General features: G+C 44.0%; 1 protein-coding gene across 3 annotated transcripts in view; it reads right to left on the bottom strand.

Annotated features, from left to right (window-relative positions):
- Window positions 1–26,504, bottom strand: part of LOC137425941 (SPARC-like) — a 197,717-nt gene that overhangs the window by 167,548 nt on the left and 3,665 nt on the right. For all 3 annotated transcript variants that reach the window (XM_078776268.1, XM_078776266.1, XM_078776267.1), the window contains exon 2: window positions 3,365–3,452. In XM_078776268.1, the coding sequence (XP_078632394.1) occupies window positions 3,365–3,452 (88 nt within the window). The remainder of the gene's footprint in view (window positions 1–3,364; window positions 3,453–26,504) is intronic.

Below are 26,504 nucleotides of genomic sequence, written 5' to 3'. Positions count from 1 at the left end.
AGACTGACTGACGGACGACGCGCCATCGCATAAGCTCCCATAAACTCCCATGAACTTAGTTCCAGGTGAGCTAAAAAATAAAATATATATAACATATGAGGGGCATTCATAAAGTTATATGAACGATATAGTCAGGAGAATCCAAGACATAACAGCATTTACTTTTCGATTCATAAGTATATTGTTATGTTTGTGGGGGGTTGACAATGAAATATGAATTTAACATATGGAGCAAACTCCAAGCGGGCTTTCATGTGTCTTTCACTGAGGAGAGGCTTCCGTCTGGCCACTCTGCCATAAAGCCCAGATCGGTGGAGTGTTGCAGTGATGGTTGTCCTTTTGGAGGTTTCTCCCATCTCCACACAAGATCTCTGGAGCTCAGCCAGAGTGACCATCGGGTTCTTGGTCACCTCTCTTACCGAGGCCCTTCTCCTCCGATTGCTCAGTTTGGCCGGGCGGCCAGCTCTAGGAAGAGTCCTGGTTGTTCCAAACTTCTTCCATTTAAGAATTATGGAGGCCACTGTGCTCTTGGGAACCCTCAATGCAGCAGAAATACTTTTTTGTAGGCTTCCCCAGATCTGTGCCTCGACACAATCCTGTCTCTGAGCTCTGCAGGCAGTTCCTTCGACCTCATGGCTTGTTTTTTGCTCTGATATGCATTGTCAGCTGTGAGACCTTATATAGACAGGTGTGTGCCTTGCCAAATCATGTCAAATCAATGGAATTTGCCACAGGTGGACTCCGATTAAGGTGTGGAAACATCTCAAAGATGATCAAGAGAAATGGGAGGTGCCTGAGCTAAATTTCAAGTGTCATAGCAAAGGGTCTGAATACTTATGTCAATGTGATATTTCAGTTTTTTTCTTTTTCATAAATTTGCAAAACTTTCGAAAATCCTGTTTTCTCTTTGTCATTATGGGGTATTGAGTGAAGATTGATGAGGGAAAAAATGAATTTAAAAGATTTCAGCATAAGGCTGCAACATAACAAAATGTGAAAAAAGTGAAGGGGTCTGAATACTTTCTGAATGCACTGTATATATACCTACAGCGCCGAAAGAAAGTCTACACCCCCTTTCAAATTTTTCACCTTTTGTTGCCTTATCGCCTGGAATACAATTGCGTTAAATCAGACTTTTTCCACCTGTATCCACATTGTAATCCACAACTTCCCAGTGAAAAAGAAATTCTACAAATTTCAGAAGATTTATTAAAAATTTAATACAAAACTAGAGTATCTTGGTTGCAGAAGTGTTCACCTCCCTGAGTTAATACTTTGTGGAAGCACCTTTGACAGCAATTACAGCTGTGAGTCTGTTGGGATAGGTCTCTACTAACTTTCCACACCTTGATTGGGCAATAATTACCCATTCTTCTGTACAAAACTGTTCAAGCTCAGTGAAGTTTTGTGGGAATTGTTGATGGACAGAAATCTTCAAGTCATGCCAAAGATTTTCGATTTGATTTAGGTTGGGGCTCTGACTGGGCCATTCGAGGACATTTATGTTTTTGTTCCTTTGCCACTCCAGTGTACAACGTTATTATATTTCCCTTTAGTAAAATATGCAACTGTAATGGTTACAAAACACGTCCTCTCCTGGCATGTGACTAGATCCTCAGTTCTGAATGGTGTACATTTGTGAGGACATACGAACAGACAAACGCTATTCTAGACGGCATTGCCCTACGGGCTACATTCATACATGCAGAAATTCTCAGTGGCAGCAACAAGGGAGAAAATGTGTTCATTCCCAGAATAGATCTGGCTCCCAGCGAGACCAATCTGCCATTCATCAGGAAGAGGAGGCAGGCAGTTCTCCTCATACCTGGGTTTGTGATTACAGTTAACAAGTCTCAAGGGCAATCCTTTAACAGGGTTGGAGTTTACCTGCCGGTACCAGTGTTTGTTTACTGGCAGCTTTATGTAGCTCTCAGAAGAACTAAACATGAAGAATACTTGGAAGTTTTCCATCAACATCATTTATAAAGCATCAAAAGGAATCCGATAAAGCATGGCATGCAGATATAGAAATGTTTTATTTGCTATTTGAAATAATCCTGTTATCAATTTGAAAATAAATTTATTTCTAAAATAATAATACTTTTTAAAATTAAACGAAAGTAAATCCACAAGCATGTGAGTTAGTTATATTTTTTACCCTAGCCAGATGAGAAGGTATTACATTTGAGTCTGTTTGTTTGTCTGTGTCTGTTTGTTTGTTCGCACTGAATAAATGTGATTTTATTTCTGCAACCGTTGGTCCAATTGACAGAAAAATTTCAGCATCGGTGAAACTTCACCTGCAGAATGTTTTCAATGATAATAATGACGTCATCAGTTACGTGGTATGGGTGCCATCTTGGAAAAACCGAAAAACTTTGCACCTCTATATCGCCGAAAGCACTGCATAGAAATAGTGAGACATGGCTCAATGTAAAGTACTCTCCATGGGGAATAACATATGTTAATGATGATGTCATAGGTGCCTCCATTATGACGTCATAATTCGACAAGTACAAAACTTCATCTGATGAAGGTAAAATTTCTTGAGTGTCATATAGGGATAAATTAGTGGAGAAAAAAAAATGGTGACAATATCGGTCACGTGGTTCAGTCGCCATAAATTTTAACAAAAAAAAAATTAATTTTTTTTTTAAACAATGTTTTAACAAAAATGAAATGCCCCACAAAATACACCTCACAAACAAGTCCTGGCAATTGCAATCTCTGATTGCCCTTTATTGTTTTATTCTGTGCTTTGTCGTACAAGATTGACAATTGCGTGTAGTAAATTCATAAATCACAATTTAAAGGGATAATTCCCGTTTTTGCAATCGTATCAGAGAAAGTGAGGCATTTGAGACCATTGGTCGCAAATGCCTCACTTCGGAGACATTGTGATTCACAAAACATCTTTCAGTTGGACTTCTATCTAATAAGACAAGTTAATCTCCGAAAAGATTGTCAGTTGGACCTCTAGGACTATACCACACTTGGCATATATGACCGCTATCTCCAGAGAGCTATTTTAGACGTATCTAATTTTCGGTGGAATTAAATCTAGGACTAGATAACTCTGAAGATAAGCTAGAAACCGACTTCTCCCACCACCATTGCCGATTAGGGTAATGCATGATACCAATGATCTTGATGGAGATTGTTTTGACAAATATGAGGAAGTATAACAGCAGTGGAAAAACAATAACAACTACTATATATAGTAACAATATTGAAATCAAATGGAATTCAAAACATAAAGATAGTGTGGCAATCATCATTATACTGCTAAATTGTGATTGCTAAATGAAAGAAATCATGTGTAAACAGGAAGATCATGCAGATTGTCCAAGAAAAGCTTGGATACCTGGTAAATCTTCTCCCCTGTAGGACACCATCCTCCCATCTTTATGCAGCATAAATCCTTCCTTGATTCTCGTGGATTTATGTATTTTCTGAAATGTAGTGCAACAGCAGAGTATTGTTTATTTTCATATTTCTGTCTCTAACCATCTTCAGTGAGATGGTAGCCAAAGAACCATATGTGAATGTGTTGAGATTCTCACCAAAAGCCAACAAAAAGAAGCTGCCAGAATGAACAAAATACAATCAACTTGATTATTACACATTGCTCAAAAAGGCACAATAATTTGCATATCATCTTACTATAATTCACCAAATGACAATCTGTCTGTCCGTTCGAAGGTACCGCAAAAACGGCTGAACCGATCGCAATGATATTTTGGGTGGGTAATCCTAGGACCCCCTGGAGTAAAATAGGCTATATTGGTTTTCCAGTTTTTCCAAACACGATGGAATAATATTTACCGATATGAACAGTGATGTCTTTTATTGAAATTCTACAAATACTGTTTAGATTTTGATGAGAATTACGAACCTGCCGCGAATGCGGAAGTGGACAGATTACGGCCATGAGCGGGATTGATAATATCCCAATACAACCGTCATTCAATCGTAATGTTAAATCGTTAAACGTTAATCGTGTTAATCGTTTTGTTAAAGTATGAATTGATGATTGGAATTGAGTGAATACAATTACGATTTTGAATTCGTAATTGTGTTCACCCAACTGTACGGAACTTCACATCAAGATTTATAGTGCATTCGGAGAGTATCCAGGCCCCTTCACTTTTTTCAAATTTTGTTATGTTGCAGCCTGATGCTGAAATCGTTTAAATTCATTTTTTCCCTCATCAATCTACACTCGATACTCCATAATGACAAAGAGAAAACAGGATTTCAGAAAGTTTTGCAAATTTATTAAAAATTAAAAAAATGAGATATCACATTGACATAAGTATTCATACCCTTTGCTCTGACACTTGAAATTTAGCTCAGGTGCCTCCCATTTCTCTTGATCATCTTTGAGATGTTTCTACACATTGATTGGAGTCCACCTGTGATAAATTCAATTGATTGGACATGATTTGGAAAGGCACACACCTATCTATATAAGGTCTCACAGCTGACAATGCATATCAGAGCAAAAACCAAGCCATGAGGTCGAAGGAACTGCCTGCAGAGCTGAGACAGGATTGTGTCGAGGCACAGATTTGGGGAAGCCTACAAAAAACTTTCTGCTGCATTGAAGGTTCCCAAGAGCACAGTGGCCTCCATCTATCTATAATTCCAGTAATCTCTGTGTGTATGTATGTATGTATGTATGTATGTATGTCTGTATGTCTGTGACCGCTGTTTCTCGACAACCACGGGTTCGATATACTTGAAACTTGCCAGGTATATTGCTGGGGACCCGAGGATGTGCCTTTTCAAGGTTTCATATTAATCGGACAAGTAGTTACCGAGCTATGTCCAAAAAACGATTCAACCAATCAGAGAGCAGCGAGCTATCACGTGTGCCAAACGTGCCGAACAGACTCTGCCTCGGACGGCACATTTGAGAGCGTATTCATTTATTTCACGTTGGCAAACTATGTTGCCGCTATGTTGGCGTTAAACGATGTTTTAAAACTAATTAAAACTAATTTGCGATTCTTTCGCTTTCCTGCGCGTTTGTGCATGCTATGGCGATTTCTTTACCAAACTCCGCAAGCCGTTCGCTTTGGACCAAACCATTTCATGTAAATAGAGGGGGGGGATTGTCACCGTACTCGCAAGCCGTTCGCTTTGGACCAAACCATTTCATGTAAATAGAGGGGGGGGGGGATTGTCACCGTACTCGCAAGCCGTTCGCTTTGGACCAAACCATTTCATGTAAATAGAGGGGGGGGATTGTCACCGTACTCGCAAGCCGTTCGCTTTGGACCAAACCATTTCATGTAAATAGAGGGGGGGGGATATAATTTTAGATATAGATATAGTACGGGCATGCCCTAGTAATTCTTAAATGGAAGAAGTTTGGAACAACCAGGACTCTTCCTAGAGCTGGCCGCCCGGCCAAACTGAGCAATCGGGGGAGAAGAGCCGAGGTAAGAAAGGTGACCAATAACCCGATGGTCACTGGCTGAGCTCCAGAGGTCCTGTGTGGAGATGGGAGAAACTTCCAGAAGGACAACCATCACTCCAACACTCCACCGATCTGGGCTTCATGGCAGAGTGGCCAGACGGAAGCCAAGCAGTTCAATCTTGGTTTCATCGGACCACAGAATCTTGTTTCTCAATCTGAGAGTCCTTTAGGTGCTTTTCTGCGAACTCCAAGCGGCCTTTCATGTCTTTCACTGAGGAGAGGCTTCCGTCTGGCCACTCTGCCGTAAAGCCCAGATCGGTGGATTGTTGCAGTGATGGTTGTCCTTCTGGAAGTTTCTCCCATCTCCACACAGGATCTCTGGAGCTCAGCCAGAGTGACCATCGGGTTATTGGTCACCTTTCTTACCAAGGCCCATCCTGTCTCTGAGCTCTGCAGGCAGTTCCTTCGACCTCATGGCTTGGTTTTTGCTCTGATATGCATTGTCAGCTGTGAGACCTTATATAGATAGGTGTGTGCCTTTCCAAATCATGTCCAATCAATTGAATTTACCACAGGTTGACTCAAATCAAGGTGTATAAACATCTCAAAGATGATCAAGAGAAATGGGAGGCACTTGAGCTAAATTTCAAGTGTCATAGCAAAGGGTCTGAATACTTATGTCAATGTGATAGTTCAGTATTTTCTTTTTAACAAATTTGCAAAACTTTCTAAAATCCTGTTTTCTCTTTGTCATTATGGGGTATTGAGTGTAGATTGATGAGGGAAAAAATGAATTTAAACGATTTCAGCATAAGGCTGCACATAATGTGAAAAAAGTGAAGGGTTCTGAATACTTTCTGAATGCATTGTAAGTATTTGTTTATGTCACGAATGTTGTAAAAAGTCTTTTTTATATTAATGTCATTTAATTTGTGATTGGAGTTATGCTGTTTTGAATGAAAAAAGAGATATCGAGTTCAAGTTAATTACGAAATGCCGTGACGGTTTCTACTTTCTAAGTGTGAAATTCGTGGATCGCCATGTGCAGATTCGCCATTGACTGGGTATGTTTGTTTGACTGGGTAACACACGTATGTTTGTTTGCATACGGATGCGTTTTTCATGGAAGTCCTTCACGAACTTGCTGACGTGCGACGGAAGGTGCTACAGGAATGTGGAATTTATTGGTTTCATGCTTTAGCATTCGCCGTTTCTGCATTGTCTGTTTGCTTCTGGCGTCCCACCCGTGCATATCACGGGTACCTCACTAGTTAGCATAATGAGGGATTACATACTCATGAAATAATGCAAAGTGATCAGCTTGTTACTCTTAAAGGTGGATGGAAAACGTTGCATGTGTGCTATTTGACCACATACATTGCTTGTGAAAAAGTCATCAACATCTTGCATTTTTACCTGTGACATGTGACATGTGGCAGGTGGACAAGAGCTCCACATAGTTGTTTTTGTTGTGTTTCTTGTTGGGGTTCGATTTTTGAAGTGTGCACTCATTGGTCGGACAGTTGCCAGACCCCACCCAAATTTTTCGCTTGACTCGACCCATCGTGGCATCCAGACCAAATTTATGGTGTCTATAAGACGTCAGGCCTGTAGGACTCTTCTCATTATACACTGCCAAGTCTATTGCAACAAATTTCCATTGGTTTTGTTTGGGTCATGTTACTCATGATGAGGGACCCAAAATATCTAATCATGTCGAATAAAAATAATTAGCAAGGTTTAATTATAAGCCCATTAGCATCATCAGTACACAGCTCCATAAAGCCGTTCTTGTCGTAATTTTGTGTTCAACATCAAGTTGGGGGCCACATCTACCCCATTCTTCACTGCTGTCTGGATTTGTCAGGGCAGCGTTGTCACGGTCAGAGTGCTGATCAATTCCCATGGACCGGTCCTTTCCTCCCTCATGCCCTTTTATTCCTCCCTCTCTCCCTCTCTCCCTCTCTCCCTCTCTCCCTCTCTCCCTCTCTCCTTCTCTCTCCCTCTCTCTCTCTTTCTGCCTCTCTCCCTCTCTCTCCTTCTCTCTCCCTCCCTCTATCTCCCTCTATCTCCCTCTATCTTTGTTGTGGTCCTGACTTTGTGAAGGCAAGGTACACAATCCTAGATGTGGGGGATCTCTGGGTTTCTCCTGCAAGATCGATTGGCTTTCTCCGTGCCACGAGCTTGTTCGAGAGAACTTTCTGGATCTATACAACAACAACCCAACACCAACTCTTACTGCCTGCCTGGCATTCATGCAGAATTTAAAATTATTGCAAACTAGAAATTTGCTGTTTTTAAGGATGTATAAAGGACACAAACAACAGGCACGAATAACTAATGTAGCGTATTAAATAAGGTAGTGTATAAAACTGCATCTACAGCGGTAAATTTCTGGATTCTTTTTATACGACCTTTAAAGTCTCTTTAATTTCAACTGAATTATATAGTTTAACATTATAAGAACACAAATCACCTCTTTACCATGCTCTTCCATTTACAGTACTTAGACATTTTAAATTGGGTGGTGTATAACAACAACAACAACAACAACATGCATTTTAAGGCCATTTCCCCTGCTAGAGCGGGGGTTAGCCTTGCGGTCCCCATGACAATCTTCTCCATTTTGCCCTATTTTCTGCATCTCTCCTTGTTAACCCCCTTGCCCGCATTTCTTCTTCCACCATCTTTAGCCAAGTCTTTCTCGGTCTTCCCCGTCCTCTACTTCCTTCTACATTCAGTTCCATCACTCTTCTCAACCAGTCACTTTCATCCTTCCTCAATACATGACCAAACCATCTCAACCTGTTCCTCTTCACAGCATCAATCACAGGCAATATTCCCATCATCTTTTGCAATTCATCATTTGTCTTCCTCTCTCTCAACGATACTCCGCACATCCATCGAACCATTCGCATTTCCACCCTTTCCAGCCTTCGTTGCTGCTCTACGTTCATTACCCATGTCTCGCTCCCATAAATCATAACACTTCTCACACATGCAGCATACACCTTTCCCTTCAGCTTCAGCGACACTCTCCTCCTCATCAGCACGCCACTCAGTTCCCGAAACTTCTTCCCGAAACTTGGTGTATAAGACACTGCATAAACGGTACTAAACTTCCGGAATTTTTTATACGATTTTTAAAATCATTATTTTACTTCAATTGCATTACATACTTGATCACTGCGTGCGGTAAGATTTTCTATCAACTCTTTAGTTGACAATTGTCTCTGAGTTGTTGAAAATGATGTCATTTTGTTTTGAACAAACTTTTTCCCCTTTGTAATGATGTTTTTTTCCGAATCCCCTCTGTATTGCCAGAAAACTGTATGGACCGCAGGATAGCCTTGAAGCAACATAAAAGTTGTCAGCAATAAAGAAACACAAAACAATTCCGGAGAAGATAACAAATACTTCAAATCTTCCTGATTTTCAAGGTCCGTGCTGAGAGCAAGGACGCATAGCAGAAGATTGCTTAGTTGTTGAAGTTTAGAGGTTTTAAACTTAATATTATGCAGCCAATCACAACATTTTACTCACTTAAATATCAGCATTCAATACAGAGCATGACTGTACAAGAAGCAATGCAATTTGTTGAAGAAAACTTTTCTGTTTTGATAAATACACTTCACAACATGACCAACTAGTAGGGGCAACTTCACATGCCAAGGTACATTAACATTATGATTCACAAATCGAACTTCCCTTCTCTTGTGCTATGATTAAAATTGAATGATGCGGAAACAAACTAACAAGAACAGTAAAATCAAAAGAAGGGAATAGCATTTAAAAAATGAGAAAGGCCTTATATCTAATGACATGATAAAAATGGTTCCATGATTGAATTTGAATTTCCAAACTGAAACCAAATTCGGGTTTCAAAAGCTCATCTGATTTTCAAAACTGATAGTTACTTGATCTCATTCTTATTGGGGTTTTCACTTTACATCATTGTATGAAAAATAAGGATGCAAGTCCTCATCGAGGACACAGCAGCCAACAGTATATTAAAAATGGGACAGGCAGATATTATATTTAAATAAATAAACAAATTATATAATAATTAAAGGTGATATGTCCAGTGGTGATGATGAACTCTATATAAATAAGTAAGTAATTCAAGGTAGCAAGATGATGACTGTGATGGTAAACTTGAAATAAAAAAAAGAAATAATTCAAAGCATTGTGTTTGTAGTGGAGAAGGTCTTCTTCTTCTTGCATATTTCATCGAAGTTATTGAGATTTAGATGTAAAGCCTGTAGTTCCACAAGCAGGTCCAGCCATCTGAGCTGTGTATGCCGCATTCCTTAACCAAATGGCTTGAAGTTTGGTTGAGGCTACGGTCACACAGCTGTCGCAGAAGACCATGAGTATGTACAGGCATTGAATCTGCTGACTCCTGACTGAAGGAGGTTAATTTGAGCCAATTCGGCCCATGGTAGACCATATCCCAGAGGGTTAGTGGATATAGGGGGAATTTGCATGTCACTACCAGGTTAGCTGGCCTCCCATCGGTTAAGGGTCCAGTTTTTCCAGGTTTGAATGTTATGCGGCTAGCGAGGCAAATTTTCTGCTCTGAATGGCTTATGGCTGGACAGGCGTTGAGCTTGGAGGTCATTGTTTATCTTGATGTGGAGGAGGTGGGAAGTGTTTTAGCAGCGATAACAGCAGCTTTGTGTGTCTGCTTCTCTCCTGACATAGTGAGGGGACATGCTGGCTGGAACCGGCAGGTAGTGCAATGGAGTAGTGACAGAATCCAGGTTATCAGAGAAGCAGTCACTAAGACCACATTCAGTTCCAAACAAAAATCAGTATGTACCCTGCATGTGTTTTCACAGTGCACCAGATAACTTCCAGGGCAAGAGGTTCCAGGTTCTGATGACATTGAACCTGGAGTGTATTGTATAACGAAATAGCAGTGGCTCCTAGTATCCACTGAGCGACACGTAAGAATCAATAGTGTATAATTTAACGCTGATTCAGTAGCAATAATAATGTCGGCTTTACTTCACTTGGCTGTATGGGCAAGCACTCCAATATTTGTCCTAAGACCTCAAATATTTGCAAGAAATAGACACAAGCAGTACCCTGCAGGGGCAGTAGTAATGGTGTGGATGCGCAGAATTGTGAAGTAACCATCACAGTCATGTCCACAGAGTCTGCACACTAGATTTACTTTTATAGACACTTCAGCAGCTACCTTTTGGGAATGGTGACAAAGATATGGTTCTGCAAAGCTGGATTCTTAAATATATAGAGTTGGAGTGTAAGGGAGCACAAATTCATTCATTGTAACATGGAGTTTTCGTGTTGCTTCCTGGTTGTCAAGATGGGAGATGTAGATATTGAAGAGGACAGGAGCAAGGGCAGATTCTGGAGGAACACCATTCTTGAGTGAACTTGTGCGACTGATTTTTCAGTAGTGAAGCCGCTTCAATACTTGGCTATGTCCATCCATCAAATAATGAAGAAGAAGAACCTACCTCACCATGTTTAACTCCAAATGGTTCTAAAGTGTAATTCTGAAGGTTCTAAAGGGTACTTCTAAATGGTTCTAAAGGGTCATTTGAATGGGTTCTAGAGTGTAATTCTAAAGGGTAATTCCAAAGCATTTTGGTTATTTATAGGCTTGGCCTATTTCATATTAAAAATGGCAAACTGAACTGCTTCCTTTAGACATGGGTGCGATTTTTTTTTACCCATCAGCAAGGACCCTAAAGCAACAATTGGAGGTGATTTAATCGATTAATCTCATGAGACCATTATCTTGGAAGAGTCTGTACAATTTCAAGTAAAATCCTCTGTGCCACATCCACCAACACCTCTGTGCCACCCCTGTGCCAGTCCTCTGCCCTCTGTGCCTCTTGAGTTTCTCTTTGGATGCAGATTCAATAATATTCTTCCGAAACTGTGGTTCTTCCTAAAGGGCTGCTTGTTGTGGTGATAGACCTTCTTTTACTACTGGTTCAATCCTGTTAAAGCGGATATGCTCTATAAGCTTGAACAAGCACAGGAAGTAGTGATATGGATCGGTCATTTTGGGGTAGGTGTTTGGTTTGCCATGTTTGAGTATGGCGACTACATTGGCTCTCTTCTACATGTGGAGACTGCATATGTGGAAGTAATATTACCTGAAGCATTTTCGACATTCCAGGACTTTACCTCCAGCAATAAGTTGATCTGTGTGGATATTATCTGGGCCAAGGGACTTTCTTGTCTTGAGACATTTCAGTGCAGCGTGCAATTCCTGAATGGTTATTGTCCCCCGTCGCACCGCAGAGCGAAAGGGTGACTATGGTTTTCCCGTGCGTGCGGGCGTGCGTGCATAAGTGAAGGACCGAATTCTAATCTGGTGTGTGGGTGCAACCCACGTCAAAATCCAAGATGGCCGCCGCCATGTATGTGAAACTTGTGAGCGGAATACCTTGAAAAATAAACGAACTACCAACTTCTAATCTGGTGCGTGGGTGTATCTAGGCATAAGGAAGAACGCTATTGAAAATTGGGTCGCCACGTCAAAATCCAAGATGGCCGCCACCATATATATGTCTGAACCTTGTGAGCGAAATATGAAAAATAAACGAACTACCAACTTCTAATCTGGTGTGTGGGTGTATGTACGCATAAGGAAGAACGCTATTGAAAATTGGGTCGCCACGTCAAAATCAAAGATGGCCGCCGTCATGTATGTCTGAACCTTGTGAGCAGAATATCTTGAAAAATAAGCGAAGTACCAACTTCTAATCTGGTGTGTGGGTGTATCTAGGCATAAGGAAGAACGCTATTGAAAATTGGGTCGCCACGTCAAAATCCAAGATGGCCGCCACCATATATATGTCTGAACCTTGTGAGCGAAATATGAAAAATAAACGAACTACCAACTTCTAATCTGGTGTGTGGGTGTATGTACGCATAAGGAAGAACGCTATTGAAAATTGGGTCGCCACGTCAAAATCAAAGATGGCCGCCGTCATGTATGTCTGAACCTTGTGAGCAGAATATCTTGAAAAATAAGCGAAGTACCAACTTCTAATCTGGTGTGTGGGTGTATCGAGGCATAAGGAAGAACGTTATTGAAAATTCGGTCGCCACGTCAAAATCCAAGATGGCCGCCACCATATATATGTCTGAACCCTGTGAGCGAAATATCTTGAAAAATAAACGAACTACTAACTTCTAATCTGGTGTGGGTGTATCTAGGCATAAGGAAGAACGCTATTGCAAATTGGGTCGCCACGTCAAAATACACGATGGCCACCTTGCGTCTTCCACTTTGTCAACTCACATCACTTCACCGACGGGGAACCTAGGCGGAACGCTTGTTTCACCGATCTAGCTGAGATAGGGCAGTGGTGATCTTCTTGTCTGTTCCAACTCATTGTTGACTTTCTTGGAAAAGCAGAGATGGTAGTGTGTATAAATAAATAATTCTAGTTAGCATGTAGGTTGCAGAATGGTAAATTGTAAATACATAAATAAACAATTAAAAGTTATCTGTTGGATGTGGAGATGGTAAAGTATATATAAATTAATTTAATGTGGTATGTCAGTAACGGAGATGGTAGGTTTTTACAAATAAAAAATAACTTCAGGTAGTATGTCCATAGCAGAGATGATGGTGTGTACAAATAAATAATTCAAAAATTGTGTTGGTAGTGGAGATGTTAAAGTGTATATCAATAAATAAATAAATAATGCAAAGTCACATACCAGAAGTGGAGATGGTAGTGTATGTAGTATAAATAAATAATACTAACTTTGTGTTGGTGGTAAAGATGGTTAAGTGTGTTAAAATAAATCATGTTTCCTGAAAGAACATAAAATCCTGTACTATTCTCTTTTGTAATAAGTTTATAAAAAGTCAAAATTCGAAAATACATAATCGTGATTTCCATGACTTTTGGCTCCAATCCCAAAATAATTTGGCATGCCTCATGTCCAGATATTGTTGCATATATATACAAAATATGAAACAAATGCGTCGTCACAGAGTTCGAACGCATGAATAATAATTCATAGGAGAATACAGGTAAGTATTCTCCTCCTATAGATTGACATCACCCAAAATATATACCCCCAACCGGGCACCCAAAACGAAATTTGGTGGGGAGGTTGGTGTGTCACAAAGACCATTTGATTTGATTTTGGTGAAGATCCGGATCCGGATCCAGATACGAGAGTTTTTAATTATTCTTAGTGATTCGTCACCATTGAGAGATAGGGCCAAAAACAATATATAGCATGTTATCTCAAAACGCTATGCACAGGTTAGTCCAAAACGTGGTGGATGAGTTGGTGGACTGATAAGAACAAGCCCATTCGATTTTGGTTCAGGTCTGGATTCAGATCTAGCTTATCTAGTGGGATACAAAATGGAAACTGTTCAGCATGGCGGAAGTCTGTGCTCTACTGAGTGTCAGCATTAGCGACTGTTTAAAATGCTAAACGTGTGTTTGTGGTTTATAATATTTTACAAGCCCGGCTACACCGCTGTTAAACTTTCGGTCTTGTTTTTCTTTGATTCAATATGGCTGCCAGACCACATGAGCGATGACATCATACATTTACATTCTCTAATATAATTGTTGTGTAGATCACGCTCAAGAAATTTCAAACTTATCAGACTAAGCGTTGTCCCTGGCGAATTATGACGTCATAATTAAGGCACCAATGGCGTCATCGTTAACAACACTTATTCCACATGCGGAGTTCTTTACAATGAGCCATGTATAACATTTTTCCATGGAGTGCTTTCAGAGATAGAGAGGTGCAACATTTTTCGTTTTTTCCAAGATGGTGACTGCACCATGTGACCTATGATGTCATAATTATTAACATTTCTACATGAGGAGGCTTTTCTGTGGTGAAAATTTCGTGTCCATCGGAATAACAGTTGTAGAGAAAAATAATTCATACTGATCACATCAAGCATTGTACTTGTTGAATTATGACATCATAATGAAGGCATCAATGACATCATCATTACCCTGCGCTCACGAAGCGAAGGGCAGGGTTAAGCATTCGGGTCCGTCCGAAGGTACGTACGTACGGGCGTGTCTGCATTTAAAAAAATCATTTTCTCGGCAACCGTTTTTCCGATTGACATGAAAGATTCACCATAGGAGGGCCTCCTCCTATAGAATATTTTAGTGAATATTATGATGTCACAGGTCACGTGGTATGGGCGCCATCTTGGAAAAGCCAAAAAACTTTGCACCTCTATATCTCAAAAAACGCTGCACAGAAATAATTGAGACAGGTCTCATTGCAAAGAAGTCTCCATGCGGAATGAGATATGTGAATGATGACTTCATAGGTGCCGACATTATGACGTCATCATTTGACAAGTAAAAAACTATCCGATCAGGATGAAATTTATTGAGCATCTTCTTGGTATAAATTGATGCAGAAATGAAATTATAATGACATAGGTCACGTGGTTCGGACGCCATATTGTTTTGAGTGAAAAACCACTAAAACCAATTCTCTCCTAAACGACTAAACAGATCGAGGCCAAACTTTGCAGGCAGAATCTCATACCCATGATGAACAAAAAAGTCAGCGAGAATGATGTCATTCGTCACATGGTTTCGGAGTTATGTTTTTAAGCATAAACTTTAAAAACCAAGCTCCCTCCATCATTTGTGATCCAATCGAGGGGAAACTTCACAGATGTGTTCAGCATATCAGTCTACTGAAATCACCTTTTGGAATTTGCGATAGGTCATGTGGTTTGGCAGATATAAATAATTAAACGAAAATATCATTTTTTTTATAACTCTTGAACCGCTTCATTGATCGACGTGAAACCTTATATTATAGTAGAGGTAATGGAGTGTAACATGTGTGCAAAATTTCAAGATGATTGGATGTACGGTCTGGAAGCTAGAAGTTGTTATTGCGTGAAGAAGAAGTCTTCTAGAATTGGGCATGGAATTAATTATCACACTGCAAATGACGAGCAGGCAAAGTATGGAGCGACCTCACGGGGTTATTTAGACCTCAAATAAAATTCTGATATCAGATTTGTCAATCGCTGAGGTATATTAACACACGACCAAAACAGATTTGCCGAAATTCCGACGATTTTTGACAAAAAATATAACATTTGTGTATGCATTTCAGTAAAGTGCGTGCCGTGGCAGCATTTTAAAAATTGAAACGTGGCTCATTGTAAATAACTCCATATGGGGAATAGGTGTTGTTAACGATGACGTCATTGGTGCCATAATTACGACGTCATAATTCGACAGGGACAACGCTTAGTTTGATCAGTTTGAAATTTATTGAGCATGATCTATGCAACAATTATTTAGAGAATATAAATTTATGATGTCATCGCTCACGTGGTCTGGCAGCCATATTGGATCAAAAAATAAGCAACGTTCAAAAATAGAAGAGTTGGCTCACACCAAGTTGACTGTGCAGGGTAAGTATTCTATGAATACCATCTAGTTAACATATCTTGTTCCCCAGGGGGAGTACTTGACAATGAGCCATGTTTGCATTTTTTACATTGAGCGGTTTCAGAGATATAGAGGTGCAACGTTTTTCCAAGATGGCAACCTACCATGTGACCTCTGACATCATAATTATGAATAACAAACTTCTACAGACAGAGGCGCTCCTATGGTGAAAATTTCGTGTCAATCGGACCAATGGTTGCCGAGGAAATGAATTTTTAAAAATGCAGACATGCACGTATGTACGCACATACTACGTACGCCACGTGTACACACACAACTGATCGCTAAACCCCGCTTTTCGTTTCGCAAGTGCAGGGTAATTAACGATGATCGCTTGTAATCGAATCAATATCGATACTTAATTCCATGCCCAATTCTAGAAGACTCAATGGAATACTGCTCTCCCCTCTGGGCTGGTGCTCCTGCCTCACACCTAGCTCATCTTCATGCTATTGAAACCAAAGCATTCAGAATCATTGGAATCTCCCGCGATGAAGCTAACTCCAAGGGCCTCTCACTCACTCACCGCAGGCAGGTTGGTGGTCTTTCCGTCTTCTACCGACTCCTCTCTGGCCTTGCCCCCCCAGCTCTCTCTGGGCTCTGTCCCGCAAATATTCCTACAGGTCGCACAAGATCTGCCTGCAACCCTCTTATGGTTAAACTGCCAAAATCAAGACTTTCTGCTCACCTTCACTCCTTCATTCCTCTTTTCTCCCGCCTCTGGAACAAGCTCCCTCACTCTCTTCAATCCCACTCCACCCTCCAGGTCTTTAAAACAGCTGTTCACCACTATCTCTTATCTTCCCCCATCCAAAACCTTGATCTTTTCTATCCCCGCTAATTTCACCCCAATTCAACTTTTTTGAAATACCAACTTCTGTCCTGGAAGTCCTTGGTGTCCTTGTGTTTTATACTTCTCCCACCCTTCCCATGCCTCCTCCCCCCAAGCCCTCTCCCTCCCACACATCTCCCTGCTCTTAAATGTTGTGTGCTCTCAAGTGTTTGTGTGCTTCCCCTTCTCTTGTCTTCCGCTCCCTCTTTTTATATATTTTGTTTGTCTGGTTGATTTGTTTGTGAAGTAAATGTCAGCTCTTTCACGAGCCTCGATTCAGTATACAAAAAAAAAAAAATACATAAACAATATAAGCAGCAAAACAAGATGACAACATGTGAACAGAGAAGTGAGAAAGGTGTTAAGTGTGCAAATGGATTGTGAGGAAAAGGAGGAAATGGGATATCATTGTGATGCAAAACAAACTAGAAAGTATGTGAAAATGCAAAGCCTGTCTGTGTCCATTTGTATTCAGTCGTCTTCTTCTTCAGTATGTTCAAAATAAAGAAAACCGTTAAAAAAAATACAAAATGAAAATTGATGATTTTATGCAGCCTTGACCTTTGAGCTTTAGATAAATTTAAAAAATCAGCTTCTAGCTTTTGATTGGTGAACCAATTCTGTGACCCTATATGCAAGTTCTTTAAATTTCAGGTCAATTGGATGAAAATTGACGATTTTATGCAACCTTGACCTTTGACCTTTACATCTAAAACAAAACAATCGACATCTACCTTTTGATTAGTGAACCAATGTGATTAGTGAACCAATCCTTCTCCATGTTATCATAACAAAAGGTTTGGTGAAAATCTGATGACAATAGCTCAAATGGTAAAAAAAAAGAAAAAAGTTACAGACAGACACACAAGTGATTACAATACCCCGTCTCCTGCTGTGCAGGGGATGGGCTAATTAAAAACATTAATGGATTATCATGTCTTGTCTAATGTCCATGTTCTTCTTCTGTGGTGCACCCCAGATGTATTTGCCCAGAAGAGGGCCAAAAGCCTTCGGAAAAAACCACACTCCTTTGTGAGAGATATAATAGTTTCCTAATAGACCCATGTGCCTTCAACCTTCAGGCTCGGTTCAGGGTCACACCCAAAATGTTGACACCGTCCACATGGGAACCTGGCCATCCCTTAGCCCATGTTTGGCGATGGCAGATGTTCCAGAGTGATTGCATTTGAAAGCTTTGCAGTGTTCATTGATGCTTTGGCCAAAGGTCCTTCAGGTTTCTCCCACATATTCAGCCCCACAGATGCAGGGAACCACATAAAGCACTCCTACCCGGTCATTGCTGGGCAGCTTGTGTTTGACCTTGCTCATACAGGTTTGAAAGTCGCCCTAACTCCTGCCAATCTCAACACTCAGCAAAATCATCGGGACACTCCTGGCACAAAAGGTAACATGGAAAAACGTTTTGGTTGTTCCTGTGATCTGAGCCAATTGTGTGGGTCTGTTAAAGATCGTTTTCACTTTGGGGCATAAACGGACAGGATAACCCTTAGCCTTCAAAACACCTTTGATGTCCCTCACTTCTCTCATCTTGAAACACCTTTGACTGTTGTATCTCATATGTAGAGGATTTAGAGTGCTCGACTCATTAATTCTCATGTTTTGACATTTGAGCTTAGTTTCCCTTTAATCATAATATTAATGTCTCCATCATTTTAAAAACAAGTTTACAAGTAGAATTGGTGTCATCAATCCAATGACCTCAACTTTAGAAAGTTGCAAAGGCAGTTGTACAATATGGAGTGGAATAGTATGAAAGCAACATGGAGTGGAATAGTATGAAAAGCTCGGACTTTTTGTGGTGTATTTTGTGTGGTGTTTGTGTGCTGGTGTATTATCATCATCATCATCATCATCATCATTAATTTTCCCACATTTCAAACAATTTGAGTCAAATAACAGAAAAAAACGATAACGGCACTTGGTAGAGCGCATACCTCCGCCAGGCTGAACAGTTTATGTTTTGTATCCCACTGATAGGCCGGATCTCGATTCGGACCTGAACCAAAATCTAATCGGCTTGTTCTTGTCACCACACCAACTAGTTCACCAAGTTTTGTCATAACTCGTCCATAACTTTTTTTTAATTCAGGCTGTAACACAACAAAACGTGAAAAAAGTCAAGGGGTGTGAATACTTTCTGAAGGCACTGTGTAATAAAATATGAAGAAGAGGATTCGAATGGAATGGCCTTGAGAAGGGTATATAATGGGTTGTACGAGAAAGGAGAGGGTTTTGGTCTGGTATCTGTCTTGTGAGCGGACGCTCGAGAAAGGTATGACTGGGAACGAATTATTCGCTTGCTTATGAACAATGAAATGCTAGTAGAATCTTTGCTGTAGTTCTGATATTATTCTTTGATCTGTGCGTATAGGGTATGTGGAGTTAGAGTTCAATAAAGCCTCATATCTGGGAAACGAGGTCTCGACTTGATTTCATAACAAACTGTGTATACATGGTCCTCTGAGGGTGTTCTAAGGGTGTCAACGTCATGATATTTGTGTACGTTTAAGATGAAGGTTTAAACATTGATTAACAATCAAGATGGTGTGATGCACAGCTGCCATACAATGCCATGTGTTAGCGTCCATGTTAGCGTCCATTCCAACCTATATTTCTGCAAATGGTACTTCTTCCCTCCTGGACCTGGTTATAACTAACATTCCATCCAATTTATTTTGTTCCCCTAACGCGCCTCTTACCTCGTCTGATCATGACTGCTGAAGCCAATACCTCTCTGGTTATTATAAGGGAGCAACTTCAACACCGCAGAATATAGCTTTCACATAGGCCAACTGTTTGGGAGTGCAACCTGCCCTCTCAAAAATTAAGATGCTATTTCCACAGCATCTGACATTGCTTCTGCCTGATACGACTTTCAAAAAACCATACTTTCTCTCATGTACCAGTTTAACCCATCCCATCTGCGGCTATCCTATCCATCCACTTGGCCATGGTAAACTGAATTATGTGCGGGAGCTAGTTGTAGTCAAGCAGCTTCCTTTTTCAACATGGAAACCAACTTCTGTCCTGGAAGTCCTTGGTGTCCTTGTGTTTTATACTTCTCCCCCCCCCCCCCACCCTCCTTCCCACGCCTCCTCCCCCAAAGCTCTCTCCCTCCCACACATTTCCCTGCTCTCAAATGTTGTGTTTGTGTGCTTCCCCTTCTCTCCCCATCTTGTCTTCCGCTCCCTCTTTTTATATATTTTGTTTGTCTGGTTGATTTGTTTGTGAAGTAAATGTTAGCTCTTTCACGAGCCTCGATTCAGTATACAAAAAAAAAAAACAAAAAAAAAAACCTAACAGGGTACCTTTAAGTCACCTCATAATCCTCATAACAAATGTGTGTAGATCCAAAGGCAATACAGACAACATCATTTTGCAAATATTAAGGCTGAACTCTCCAACCGGTCTCTGTCCTCAAAATAATTGTGGCACCATATTAAGCCCTCCAAATGTCATGTACCTAATCCAGCCCATTCTGTCTCCTCGTCATATGCAGTATACACTGTCTCCTGAATTTTGTGTCCTCGCCCGAAAAGGTGGAAAATGTTCTGTTTTTTGGATTTACGGGATATTCGGGATATTTCAATTTATTACGTCCAATTTACGGGATATTTCAAAAGCAAACGGAAAAACAAATGCTCTCTGTGGCATAGGAGGCCACCTTCATTCCTGGATTTCTGACTTCCTCCACTCACACAGCCTCGACACTACTTCAGTGATGGGTTCAGATGGCATCGGTGCCCTTGTTCTCAAATCCTGCCCTGCTCTGCCTGCTTCTCCTTTATCTGTTCTATTGGTCCTGTTCTTCTTTCACAGCTTCCCCTCTGCCCGAAAGAAGACAAAACGGCACTTCCATCCACAAGAATGGTTGAAAAATGATCCTCTCAAATACAGACCAGTAAGCTTCAGTTCAATTATAAGCAAAGTAATGGAATCAATAATTGCTTGTCCATTTTCAAAAGCTGGACCGTTGTAACCATTGTTTGTCCATTTTCAAAAGCTGGACCGTTGTTACCATTGGTTGTCCATTTTCAAAAGCTGGACCGTTGTAACCATTGCTTGTCCATTGCCAGAAGAGGAAAGACTTGACCACTGTCAAGTCTTTCCTCTTTTCAAAGAGCCCAATCTCTGACCATGTGTTTGGATTCTGTCCCAGCTGCTAAATACTGGACATGCTGCTGCTCTTCTCATAGTGATGGTTGGAGGCTCTAAATCTCAAACAAGAGGGGCAGTGACACTTACCTAGACATAGCTCGGGGGTCTGACACAGTCTGGGGTCTTGCTTGGTTTGCCAAGCTCTCTGTTTGTGGCATAGGAGGCCACCTTCATGCCTGGATTTCTGACTTCCTCCACTCACACAGTCAGTGTGTTGCAATCAATGGAGCACTCTCTTCCTGTCTTCCAGTGGAGCATATAGTTTATCATGGCAGTCTGTTGGGCCCAGTCTTATTCCTCATCTATATCAATGACCTATTTGATGCTCGGGAAAACCCTTTCTTCCTTCTTGCAGAAAACTCCATATTGAATCATAAAGTACCCCCATCTCATTGGTCGGCAGTCATCAGCTGCTTCACTCCCTGCTGATCAGGAAATGATTAGATGCTGGTTTGATAAACACATGATAAATGCAACTATCCTGGAAAATCTCAGTCTAACCCTGTCATACTAGAATGATCATCAAAAAGCCCGGCCATCTATTTCCATGGTCAGCCACCGGAAGAGGTTCGGTTTCTTGAACTTCTCGGCCTCTTCTTCACCCATGACCTCACCGTGGCTGCCCATATAGAAGTTTGCCACCAAAGCCAGTCGCAGGCTGCAAATCCTCCATCATTCCAAATATTTCCTTTAAAAATCACAAGTACTCAGTCTATAAGGCTTTGTTTGGTTTAAGGTCAATGGAGTATTTTACTGGTGCCTCAACATCACATCTGTCTCTCCTGGATCCTGTGGAATCTAAACCTCTCAACATTACTGGAATCCCTGGTGATGAGACCAAAGCACAAGGTCTGCTGCTTTCACATTGCAGGAAGAGCAGTAGCCTCTGTTTTTACAGTCTCTCTTCTGGTTTAGCTGCCTCTGCCCTCTCAACCCTCTAATCCTCCTCAACAATTCCAAGATATAGGTATTCTCTTCTTGTAACTCACTCCTGGAGATTCTTCCAAAATCCAGGCTGACTGCACACTTAAACTATTTTGTTAGTCGCTTGGCCCATACATGTAACTGACTTCCAGAGACTGTGCTCTCCCACTCTTCAACCACTTACTTGCAGATTGCAATGTTTCCTCACCTCCTCTTTCTCCTCTTTTCTTGTTTTTTTTCATCCCCTTGCTAATTGTGTTCAGAGTTGTCCTGCTGCCCTACTGTCAGTTCATACCCTCTGTCAGTGCTCTTTCATAAGCCTTAATCTTATTGAGAAAAATTACCTGCAGAAATTGTTTTTCAGTAAGGAGTGTAAATTAAACAACGTTGAATGGACGAAAACTTCTTAATATTGGTTTGCAATGTATAAAACAGAATGCAACTTTTTAATGGGATGAAAATGGGCATTACTCGAACATCTATATCCCCCTTCTCTCTGAAAGCGACAAAAATGAGCTGTGCACTATCAAACATCTATGAAGAGTTCATACACAAAAACTGATAAATGCAATTCCCGCCAAAACTGTACCAAGCATGACGCAGCTCACAGTGCTGTCTTTGCCAAAACCAAATCGTTTATCTGCAAATCTCAATGCAACCGATATAATTATTTCTTGCTATTCGACACTTCATTTCCCAAACTGATAAGTGCCGTGCACTCTCTTTAGCAAAACCTGACATATCCATTTAACCAATCAGTGTGCAGCATCATAGTCACGTGATGCAATACGTCAGTGCCCATGTTCTGATGGATTTGCCTCGCTAAAAGATGCCAAAACCTCCCAAATAAGCAAATTTCTGTGGAAATAATGTACAGTTTTGATGATATTGAAGAGCCGGTGTTGCTCTCACCATCGGGACGTGAAAAGAAGCGGCATCCAGGCAATTCCACCCGCGCTTTGGGGAAGAGAGCTTGGCATAACGGTGACGGTGTAGCGGTTACCGGACACAATTCTCTTGTACCGGCCAGTGACGTAATCAGCGGGCGGTCACTCGGATTGCATACCACGCCCCGTTGAGAGGCGTGGCTTACTGTTTGAATTTGAAATATATATTGCCACTCGGGGTAGCCATTTTCAGTGCATTTGTGCCGAGCTCGGAATAAACAGCTCTGTGAAACTCAGCTCGTTGTCGCATCCATATTGTTGGAGTTAGACGTGGGAGCACAGCTCCACATTGGTGACCTCTTTTACGAACACGGCAATGGAGTCGACCGTTGCTTTGAAACTCCCTGACTTCTGGGAATCGCACGTGGCCGTCTGGTTTGCCCAAGCGGAGTCCCAGTTCACTCTGCGGCACATCACGACGGACGAGACTCGCTTCCACCATGTGGTCCCCGCGCTAAACGCCGCCACCGCCTCCCGGGTATTGAGCCTTCTACGGAGCCCGCCGTCCGCCGACAAGTACGGCGCACTCAAACGACTACACCTCGGTACGTTTGACCTCACTGAGGCCGAACGCGCACGACAGCTGCTCGATCTGCCTGAGCTCGGGGAGGCTCGACCATCCGAGTGCATGGACCACATGCTCTCCCTGCTCGAGGAACACCGCCCAGATTTCCTCTTTCGCGAGCTGTTTCTCCGACAGCTACCCGGGCAGGTACGCTTAGCTTTGGCTAACTCTACAATCAAGGACCCTCGCGCCCTGGCTAAGGAAGCCGACAAATTTTTCTCAGACGGGCGGCACTTCGGAGCGGCCGCCTGGAACCCTGGTCCGGCCGAGGCAACGCCCTCACCACGACCGGCGCTGCCACCGGCCAATTCAGCGCCCCTTGCGGCCACGGCCGCCATGACACCCCGTCGGCCGCACCCGCCACGACACCCCGTCGGCCGCACCCGCCACGACCGGCGCCGCGGCCACCACCGGGGCGTCATGTGCTACTACCACGCAGGTTCGGGCAGAAGGCCAGAACGTGTCGCCCACCGTGCACTTTCGGCGGGTCCGGAAACGACCAGGCCGGCGCTCGCTTCCTGCCATGAGCGTCGGCCATTCCAGCAGCCTTTTGTTCATTACGGACACCGCGTCCGGCGCGACGTTTCCTGTGTGATACGGGAGCTCAGATGAGCGTTATACCCGCCTCGGGGCAGGACAAGCAGGCCGCGCTTTGCGGCCCCGCCTTGGTCGCCGTAAACGGCTCCTCTATCCGCACCTTCGGTTCACGCAGCGTGGCACTCTGCTTCGGGGGCCAGCGTTTCGAGTGGGATTTCATCACGGCGAACGTGCCCATGGCTTTGATGGGTGCAGATTTTCTTTGCGCCCATGGACTTTTGGTTGACGTAAAACGTCGTCGGCTCGTCAACGCAGAGACCTTCAGCTCTCTCGCTTGTTCGTTGAGCGGCTCCGCACCAACCAAGCTAGCCTGTGCGCTCCCGGCCGCGGACGACTTCACCCGCCTCCTCGCTGAGTTCCCCGCCCTCACACGGCCGACGTTTTCGGCCGTCGCCGTCAACCACAGCGTCGAACACCACATCCCAACCACTGGTCCACCGGTCTACACCAGGGCTCGTCGCCTCGACCCTGCCAAACTCGCCGTGGCAAAGGCGGATTTCGACGAGCTGGAGCGGTTGGGCATTGTGCGGCGCTCGAACAGCGCGTGGGCCTCGCCCCTGCACATCGTACCCAAACCGGGTGGCGGATGGCGACCGTGCGGCGATTATCGCCGCCTCAACGACGCCACCACCCCCGACCGGTACCCGATACCGCATATCCAGGACTTTTCCGCCCGTTTGGCGGGGCGGGTGATCTTCTCCAGGGTCGACCTTATTCGGGGCTACCACCAGGTACCTGTCCGGCCGGCCGACGTTCCGAAGACGGCTGTAATTACACTCTTTGGCCTCTTCGAGTTCCTCCGAATGCCGTTTGGCCTTAAGAATGCGGCCCAGGCCTTCCAGCGGCTGATGGACAGTGTGCTGCGCGATCTCACCTTTCTGTTCGTCTACCTGGATGACATTCTCATCGCCAGCACTTCCCGGGCGGAACACCTCCTTCACCTGCGCACGCTTTTTGAGCGCCTCAGCCAGCACGGCCTCATCATCAACCCGGCGAAATGCCAGTTTGGCCTGGCTGCCGTCGACTTCCTGGGACACCGCATCACGAAGCGCGGGGCCGTTCTGCTGCCGACCAAGGTGGAGGCCGTTAAAGGTTTCCCGCGCCCCCGCTCCGTTAAGGCCCTGCAGGAGTTTTTGGGTATGGTGTACTTTTTCCACGGGTTCGTGCCTCGCGCCGCCCAACTCATGCGCCCCCTGTACGAGGCCCTCAGGGGTAAGCCGGCCAAGCACGACATCGCCTGGACCGAGGAGATGGACGAGGCATTCACGGGCGCTAAGCTGGCCCTCGCCAACGCAACCATGCTGGCGCACCCGGCGCTCAATGCACCCATCGCCCTTACCACGGACGCTTCCGACTACGCGGTGGGTGCCGTGCACGAGCAGTGGATGAACGGGGCTTGGCAACCGCTGGCCTTCTTCAGCCGGCAGCTCGGCCCTAACGAGCGCAAATACAGCACGTTCGACCGCGAGCTCCTCGGCCTTTACCTGGCGGTTCGCCACTTCCGCCACCTTTTAGAGGGCCGCCCATTCACGGTGTTTGTGGACCACAAACCCCTGGTCTTCGCCATGGCCAAGGTCTCAGAGCCGTGGTCGGCTCGTCAGCAGCGCCACCTGTCCACCGTGTCCGAGTTCACGACGGACATCTGGCACGTCGCGGGCAAGGACAATGTTGTGGCCGATTGCCTCTCCCGGTCCGTCGCGGGCGCCGTCCACCTCGGCGTGGACTACGCCCGCACGGCGGCCAACCAGATCTCCGACCCCGCGGTGAAAGCCCTTCGGACAGCGGACCCGGGCCTGCGGTTGTCCGACGTCCCCTTCAAGGACACAGGCACAGTTCTCCTGTGCGACGTTTCCCTGGGCCTACCTCGTCCCATTGTGCCCGCTGGATAGCAACGGCTCGTTTTTGACGCCATCCACGGCCTTTCCCACCCGGACCGGAAAGCGTCGCAGAAGCTCGTGGCAGCGAAATTCATCTGGCATGGGCTCCGGAAGGACGTCCGCGACTGAGCCAATGCCTGTGTCGCCTGCCAGCGTGCGAAGGTCCACCGGCACACCCAGGCCCCGTTGGCACCATTCGACGTGCCCGCGCGGCGTTTCGACCACGTCAATGTGGACCTGGTGGGACCCCTTCCCCCCTCGCGGGGCTTCACCCATCTCCTCACGATGGTGGACAGGACCACCCGGTGGCCGGAGGCCGTCCCGCTGACGTCAACGACGTCCGCCGACGTGGCGCAGGCCTTCATCGGCACCTGGGTCACCCGTTTCGGCGCCCCCACGGACATCTCCTCTGACAGAGGCCCACAGTTCACCTCTGAGCTTTGGGGCGTGGTCGCTCAGGCCTTGGGGGTCTAACTTCACCGCACCACGGCCTACCACCCTCAGGCCAACGGCTTGTGCGAGAGGTTCCACTGCTCAATGAAGGCCGCTCTCAGGGCCAGCCTCCAGGACGACAGTTGGGCTGACAGGCTCCCGTGGGTGCTATTGGGCCTCCGGACGGCCCCTAAAGAAGACCTCCAGGCTTCTACCGCCGAGCTGGTCTACGGCCAACCACTGCGCGTGCCGGGGGA

This window comes from Myxine glutinosa, chromosome 4, assembly GCF_964187855.1.
Source record: "Myxine glutinosa chromosome 4, kmMyxGlut1.1, whole genome shotgun sequence".
Lineage (NCBI taxonomy): Eukaryota > Metazoa > Chordata > Myxini > Myxiniformes > Myxinidae > Myxine > Myxine glutinosa.
This window is presented reverse-complemented; position numbering and strand designations above follow the sequence as displayed.